Genomic DNA, 8,946 nt, shown 5'->3' on the forward strand with positions numbered 1-8,946 from the left:
TAATATTTGTTTTGAATTTATTAAATAAAAAAAATTTAAAACCTTTCAATAACGATAAACTTACCATATGATGTTAAAACACATGTTAACTAAAGTAGCGTTTGTTTTGAGGTACTTAGACAGATATTGAGAGACTGAAACTCAATATCATGTTTGTTAGTTCAAAGACTGGTATTAAAATTTCTGTTTTTGTTTCTAAAATTTCAGTATTTCAGTACTTCTAAAAAGTGGAGACACAGAGGACTAATAGAAAAGTCTAGGGGCCAGCAACTTTGTTAAATTCTGGCCAGCATGTAACCAGCAAAGAAAAGTGAGTCATTGGATGAAATCTCACACCAATCTCACACCATTAAAACTATCATTGATAGCTATTTGATGGCTACAAATCACAAAAGTTGCTGGCCCCTAACATTCCTCGGGGACTAAAACTTTTATAGATAGAGACTGAAACTTTAATAACATTTTATACCTAAAATACCTTCATTTCAATTAATTAATTCCAATTTTACCCTTTGTGCAAATTAAATTAGAGTTTTATTCTTGTTTCAATTTTGGTCTCCCATTTTGCACCAAACATAATATTAAATTTTTTTTCAATCTCTATCTCTTAGTCTCTGTCTCTCAGTATCAGTTTTTCCGTCTCTATCTCTACAGCAAACCCTACCTAAGTCCTTATTTATATTTTATTCTTCTACTAAAGAAGATTTTTTTCTCATTATTTATACATTATTGTCTTATCTTAACTACTAAACACAAACTTATTTTCTCTTAAATTTTATATTAAATTACTTACCAATCTAATAAGATATTGAACATATTAACTAATATATAACATCCACATAACAAAAGTATTACTAAATTACTTGCACTTGAAATTTGAACACTACCTGTGACTGTGATTCTAGTTGGGACAATTCATTAGCAGGAGATGGAACCTGTGTGACAACTTTGAATCCAGAAGAAGAAGAAGAAGCATCATTGATGTTATTATGATGATTCTTCAAGATGTTAAGTTCCTCTCTAAAGACAACAACAAGTGGAAGAAGGAGCAACAAGAGAACAAAGATGCCATCAACAATGTACTGAACCCTGTTGAAACTCAACCTGTTCTGTAACACAATCAATAGCATCAGAAAAGCAGCAACACCAAGTGATATATACAGAAGCTTGTAGAAAACTCTGAGCTCCTTCCGTTGCGGAACGATGTCGAGGATCCGAACCGTGGGTAAAAACAAGAAGCTTATAACAGCAGGAAGATATCCAATGAGCAAGATGAGAGCCTTAGAATCATCATCATAAAAAGCATGGTAGAGTTGAGTGAAGATTGCACCACTTAGTCCAACATAGCCTTTTAGAAGCCCAATAACACTTCCTCGGCTTCTTGGGAAGCTTTTCACACACGTTACCAATGCACCAGTGTTGGCAAATGATTGCGAATTAGCTCCTATGTGGTACAAATACAAATACGAATACGAATATTAAATACGGTACAATAATATCTTCATCACAAGTCAAGACACTTAAAAACAAGATATAAAAGAGAAAGACACAGAATTTAATATTTTTATATTTTGTTTGATAATAAAGTAGAATAAATTATAAATTTTATATATTTTTTATTTTTTTTATTCAAAAAATTTGAAAAAAAATATAATAATAAAAAATATAATTATAAAAAATTAACAAAAATAATAAAAAAAAATAAAAAATAAGTTATTCTTTGTTAGTATTTCTGTATCCTTCTTATCATGATGGACACAAAATATATAAATTTAATGTCTTTGGACACAATGTCCCTGTCCACGTCTCATTTGTCAAACACGACTTTGTGCTCCTGTCTTAGTGTCCCATCCCTATAAACAAACGCAACCTAATAGTTTAAATAACTTCTAAGGCTGCGTTTGAAAAAGGAGACAGAAACTAAATTAAGTTTTTGTATTATGTCTGGTATAAAATATACTATACTACGTTATATCTCAATATTATGTTTAAATTAAGATAAATATAGAGATTAATGGACAAATTTAAAATTTAAAAAATTAAATAAGGATATTTTTAAGACAAAATGTTATCAAAATTCCAGTCTCATCTCCAAAAATTTAAGTTCTCTATATCCTTACCTTTTAAAGATACTAAAATTTTAAATTTTGAGACTAAAATTTTAAATTTTGAGACAAAATTTTTAATTTTAATTTCTAATTAACAAATACAATATTAAGTCTCATCTCTTAAACAAACGCTCTACGTATTTATCAATTTGATTCTCAAAGGTTCAAACTTATCTCACGTGACGTAAAATGAATTACAGATGATAATATGTGGCAAAATGATTATGCTATGTTTTATAATCTAACTCATGAAATGATTAATTTGATTCACAACTGTATCTTTCAAAGATAAATTTAAAACGTTTGATTTTTTTTGGAGAATAAATTGATGCAAATGGAACATAAATAGGAAAGTATAGAATGGAAGGATTTGTGCACCAATGTAGAAGTATAGGCACATTTGCCAAACGTGGGGAATTGCAACGTGGCCAGTGACAGAGAGCCAAACCATGAAGTAACCAAAGAAGTTCATGGCTGCACCAATGGAGAGAATGACCCATGGAGGTGTGAGTTCATTGATAAGCCCTGAGAATATGCCAAGATTTGCACCAAGGTCCTTGAAGAAGCTAATCAAGTTGAGGGTAGATTGGTCATATCCCAATGAGGATTTGACTTCATTGGAGTATAAACCAAACATGTATGTTGCTCCTGAAACTGACATGATTAAGCATGAGGCAAAGATCATGAACCACCTCCCAGTTACAATTTGGTAGCTCAACTTCTTCATTTTTCTAATCTCTTCTTCTACCATTTTTTGCTTCTTAGGAAACTTAGGCTATTTTGGAACCATGCATATAATATATGTACACATGGGTNATCTCTTCTTCTACCATTTTTTGCTTCTTAGGAAACTTAGGCTATTTTGGAACCATGCATATAATATATGTACACATGGGTTGGCTATTGGCTAATATATATTATTTCTACACACAACTATATGCTGTATTATTTGTCTTTATGGCCAGACATATATTTAAAAGAAAAAAAAGAACATTATTGTTTTATGTATTATTACTATTCACATACAATGACATCTTAATTATTCTTTAATTTTTAAACCTATCATTGTCTCCCTATTATGCATATCTAATAGTCTTTTATTTAAGGTATTAGTGTTGCAAGTTGTGTATGTGTCAACATAACATTGATTTAACTAAGGTTTCAAATTCTATAAGAATGTGATGGTGGGTATTATTTCTTAATATTAATAATGGACTAACAAATATCAAATCCACCTAATTTTTTTTAATATAACAATTATAAAGTTGAGTAAAGTTGTTTTTGTCCTCAACGTTTGGGGTAAATCCTATTTATATCCCTAATATTTAAATCGTCCTATTTGTATCCCTAACATTTGTAAAAGTGATTCAATGTTATCCTGCCGTTAATTATACATCATGAGCGCTTTAGTTTGAGTTTTAAAAATCTCTTCTTGAAGTTAGAATACAAATGTATAGGATAGAATCGATGATTTACTCCGAAAAATAGCTCATCAAATGTTGAAACTAATTCCTACAACAATTACATAATTCACTTTTCTAGGGATATAATTGAATCTAAACACAAATAGTGGGTATAATATTAAAATCGAACACATCCAAGTGAGACCTAATTGAAAATGAATACATCCAAGTAAGAATAATTGAAAAATATAATCTGATTTGTTATTATAATTGATAGTAGGATAACATTGAATCACTTTTATAAACATTAAGGATACAAATAGGACGATTTAAACGTTAGGGACACAAATAGGACTTACCCCAAACGCTAGGGACAAAAACGATACTTTACTCTATAAAGTTTTATCTTACTAAGACAAATTAATTAATTAATTACTTGGATTAATTTTTTTTTAAGTGTACTCAACCATTTTTCTTTTTAGATTCTAGTAAAATTAAACTTTGAATGCTATACATATCTTGATATGATTGACAAAATAAATGGCTACTAGATAAGAAAAATATACACTATAGGATGCCATATTATAAGGTTTTGGAAAAGAAATTAAAGTAGGTTTCATGTGGGAACTTTATTCTCCACCAATTGATAAGCACTAGACAATGCTCCTTAACCAAACATCAAGGGAAGAACTTGGATTCAGTGGGAAACTTGGGAATAANATTCATTAATCGCATATACAGTTAGAAATGATTGCTTAATAACACTTAAGCATCAATGAATCTTGATTGAAATGGTCACATACTTGGGAAGAATCTGTTTGAAAGGTGGAAAGGGTCACATGCTAAAGAATATATATCAACTTTTTGAAGAATAATAATTTTACTTTTTGGATAAAATCACTTTTATTTGTTGTATGGAACAAATAATCAAATAAAAGATTCAACACCATTATTTCCAACACTTTATATTTAGATAATATAATTTAAAGAGTAAGCAAAATTCATCCAATTTAATTTATTTTTAATATATATTTTATATTAATAACTAATTTTAATGTACACTTATTTTAAATAAAAAATCATTCTACAAATTAAAGCAAAAGTAAGCATATAACTGAAGATATATATATTCTTTTCCTCATAAAATAACAGCTATATATCTTCATGATGATCAGAAGAGTTCTTCAAATTAAATGGAAAAACAAAGCAAAAATGTTTTACTTTTCTTCTTTCTTTTTGTTTTGTTTTGTTTTAATTTCTTTAGCAAATCATCTACTTAGCAAAATCCTCATAATTAATAAGATTGAGCCAAAATGGAGATATTTAATCACTAACTACACTTCTTTATTTTCAATAATTATATATAGGCCAAATGATGTGTTAATCAAATGAGACAAAACATGTGACCAGCCATGTGATTGCATTGGTTGTAACTTGTAATTAGGTGTGTTTAAGTATATACAATATATAAAATATAAATCTTTGACTGGTTTTGTATCGGCAATTTGATAAAAAAAAAATTTCAAATTAGAACAAAGTGTCATACTTCAATTCACGAGACAAAAGCATCATCACTTTGGGATAAACTCAATTAATCAATGTACAACATAAATTAATGGTTCACTAACATCTCATCATGGCTTTTCACAGCCAACAATAATGGTGCTTGGATTACCCTTGAAGATATTTAATCACTAACTACACTTCTTTATTTTCAATAATTATATATATGCCAAATGATGTGTTAATCAAATGAGACAAAACATGTGACCAGCCATGTGATTGCATTGGTTGTAACTTGTAACTAGGTGTGTTTAAGTATATAAATTTTTTTTTTTTATTTTTCACGGTATCCCCCAACCCGACAGGTCAAGAACTAATCCGTCGCAGATCTGAGTTCTATTTAAGGGTTTGTCGTTGACCAATGAGTTGCTGCATGCATAAGGCGGGATTCGAATCCCCGACACTTGCTTAAGCGGACGAGTGAGCTGACCACTCGACCAACCCAAGTTAGTTTGTTTAAGTATATATAATAAGGGAGTTTCAAGTGTACCGAAAATATTAGTGTTCTAGTTATTTTAACTGTTGATCTGAATTATAAAAAATATATATAATATATATTAATTAAAATTAACGGTTAAAATAACTGAAACACCAATATTTTTAGTACACTTAAAATTTTTCCTACACAATATATAAAATATAAATCTTTGACTGGTTTTGTATTGGCAATTTGATAAAAAAAATTTCAAATTAGAACAAAGTGTCATACTTCAATTCACGAGACAAAAGCATCATCACTTTGGGATAAACTCAATTAATCAATGTACAACATAAATTAATGGTTCACTAACATCTCATCATGGCTTTTCACAGCCAACAATAATGGTGCTTGGATTACCCACATTCATTGGTAATTATGGAAGATACTAGTATACTAAAGCTACCATTAACTAAGTGGGTTTGTTTTATTGATGTTATTACTATCTACAACATTAAAATGGATAATGATAACTATATACAAGAAATTAAAGTAGTTTATTAGTTTAAAGGTTATGCTGCTGTTAATCATAAAAAGTATTAAGGTTACTTGTATTAAAAATTTTTAATGTTTTCAATATATTCTTCATACAATCATTAAATACCCAACTAAAAATTTTAATCTTTTAATTTTTTTCCATTTAATATATGTTTTAATAAATAATGTTCTAAAGGTACTTGTTAACTCAATTCTGACTAGTATAAATTGTGGATAGGGTAAGTATGAGCACAAAATTTTATTCATGCATGCTATAATTTCAGTTAGTTAGTTATTAAGTTAAAATCACATAAATGAGAGAGAGAAAGAGAAAAGAAGGCATATTGTATAGTATATAAAAAGTGATTATTAAATTATGAAATGTAAGCGATAATACGAATCAATTTGAATTGGTTTAATGATTAGTTTACTACTCTATTTAAATATAAATGAAATTTAAATTTATGATAGATTAATTTTTAGACGGTCAGATTGAGAAATACTGCAACTGTTTTGAGGTATTGAGACAGAGACTGAGAGACTGAGACTCAGTATCATGTTTATTGGTTCAGAGACTGGTACTAAAATTTTTATCTCTGTTCCTAAAATTTTAGTATTTCAGTATTTGCAAAAAATAAGGACACATGGGACTAAAATTTTTAGAGATGGAAACTGAAACTTTAATAATATTTTATACCTAAAATATCCTCATTTCAATTAATTAATTCCAATTTTACTATTTGTACAAATTAAATTAGAGTTTCATTCTTGTTTCAATTTATGTCTCTCACTTTGTACCAAACAGAATATTAAGATTTATTTCAATCTCTGTTTCTTAGTCTCTGTCTCTCAGTTTCAGTCTTTCTGTCTCTGTCTCTCCACCAAACGCTACCATAAGGTACTATATATTATCATGAAGTATTGACATGTGTTGGGAAGTTTTGCACAAGATTATAAATTTCAATTTTCATATCCACTGATAATTTTCTCAAAAATATAATGTTGAATGAAAGAATTATTATTAGCAAATGAAATTTCATTGACGCTTATATGTTAGAATAGAAATCCTTAATGATTTTCTGCAGAAGCTAAGCAATTTGGCAATGTGGTAATAGAAAGGGATGCTTTGGTGCTTTCTAGAGAAAGTGAAAAGGGCAGCTACCAAATTAGTAGAATAATGTTATAATAGCCACAATTTTAGCATAGGGCATGGACTTTGCATGGTGATAACCAATAAAAGTGAGTATCCTTTCAATATTTTGTTTCCGAAAGTGATGAAAGAGTTATTATTTAAATAACCAATTATTAAGTATTTAAGCTAATTAATTTAGAGATAAGTTGAATCTAGGGGTGGCAAGCGGGGAAGTCCGCCTCGCTAGAAGTCCGTCCCGCACCGCCTAGTGAGGCAGTTTCATAATTTCAGTCCGCCCCACCTAACGGTATAAAAAAATATCTTCTGTTTTTTATTTTTAACTATTATAATTTCTAAAAGTATAAACAAATTATAATTTTTATATTCATAAACATTAAAGTCTTTGTAATTATAAATATTGTTCACAAAGCAAAATAGACATAATCCAAAACATAATTATAAATATTGTCTCTAAAACAAAATAAACATAATCCAAAACACTCAATTTTCATCTTCATTCTCTTGTAAGTTGGGTTGGGAGAAGTTGAGTTTTGGCAAAAAAAATTGTAACAATACCCCTTACAAAAAAAAATACTAAGCTCGGCGGGGAAGCCCGTCCCGTCCCACCAAAACCTGCGGTTTAAGCGGTGCGGGTTAGGCGGGCTTTTACTATTTGGCGGTCCCAATTTTTCAACACAATTCACCTTTTTTTGGCAGGTTACGTGAACCGGCCCGGCATGTTTAGATCCGTTTGCCACCCCTAGTTGAATCATATAAAAAGTCAAGTAACTTAATACAAATTAAGCGATGTATAGCACTCATTTTATTATATGACAGAAATATTGAAGATTATTTGTCATGATTACATCATATCTTATTGCCATAAGATCATTGATCCGTTCTTATCACTTATGTGGGCAACATATCCAAAGATCCTATTCAAATTAAAGTAACCCATTGGAACAAATTTTCCACAGTAGCTTCTCAAACATGGCCTATAGAATATTCGCACTTGGAGACATAGGACCATTAATTAAGGATGTAATAATTGCTGTATGCAAAGAAGGATTCAAATTGAACGATTACACTACTATATATAATAGCCTAATTAGATGCCTTTCCACTAATTAATCAACTTTAATATGGAATTAATCAAAAGAAGAGAGAGAATAAGATAAAGTTCCAATTTGCCTTATTTGAATAATTGATAAAGAAGATAAATAACTATTATACACAAGATAGTAACATACATTATTATTATTGAATATATATAAATACACACACACACATGTGATGATAATAGATAAAGTTTTTTTTAAATATAAATAATAAGTATGATATTTTAGCTTATTATAATATTGTGATGATTGTGTATAGATCAGAGTATGTTATTCTATCTGGTTGATCAGCTAAATCGTGCAGATATTAATCATAATTTTATAGACTTGAACTAATTAATAATAAACCTACTTTAAATGTTAGAGTGGGTGGCTATATATATAAGGATAAAAGAGGCTTTGAAGCAATGATGAAAAGTGAACATTGTTTCAAGTGTGGGATTGGTTTATACTAAATATCTTGCTCCTTCATAGAATCTTTGTCTAAATCCGATTTGAAATTTTATCCGCTGAAGTCATTATGCTAATAATTCTTTTAACCACAATGGATTACGCATATTTTCCAAATATATGTTTGGTACTTATTTGTAAATTAATTTTGACAAAAGTGATAATGTTTGGACAGTAGTAAGCAAAATTACTTTTAAATATATAATTACCGAAAAAG

The 8,946-nt window shown here is 29.1% G+C and overlaps 1 protein-coding gene across 1 annotated transcript in view; it reads right to left on the bottom strand.

The window, feature by feature from the left end:
• Positions 1–2,920, bottom strand: part of LOC107626460 — a 4,202-nt gene extending 1,282 nt beyond the window's left edge. The window contains exons 1-2 of the mRNA XM_021116741.1: positions 2,487–2,920; positions 883–1,444 (exon numbers count right to left, since the gene is read on the bottom strand). Of these exons, the coding sequence (XP_020972400.1) occupies positions 883–1,444; positions 2,487–2,859 (935 nt within the window). The 5' untranslated portion in view covers positions 2,860–2,920. The remainder of the gene's footprint in view (positions 1–882; positions 1,445–2,486) is intronic.

This window comes from Arachis ipaensis, chromosome B02 (assembly GCF_000816755.2).
Source record: "Arachis ipaensis cultivar K30076 chromosome B02, Araip1.1, whole genome shotgun sequence".
Classification (NCBI taxonomy): Eukaryota; Viridiplantae; Streptophyta; class Magnoliopsida; order Fabales; family Fabaceae; genus Arachis; species Arachis ipaensis.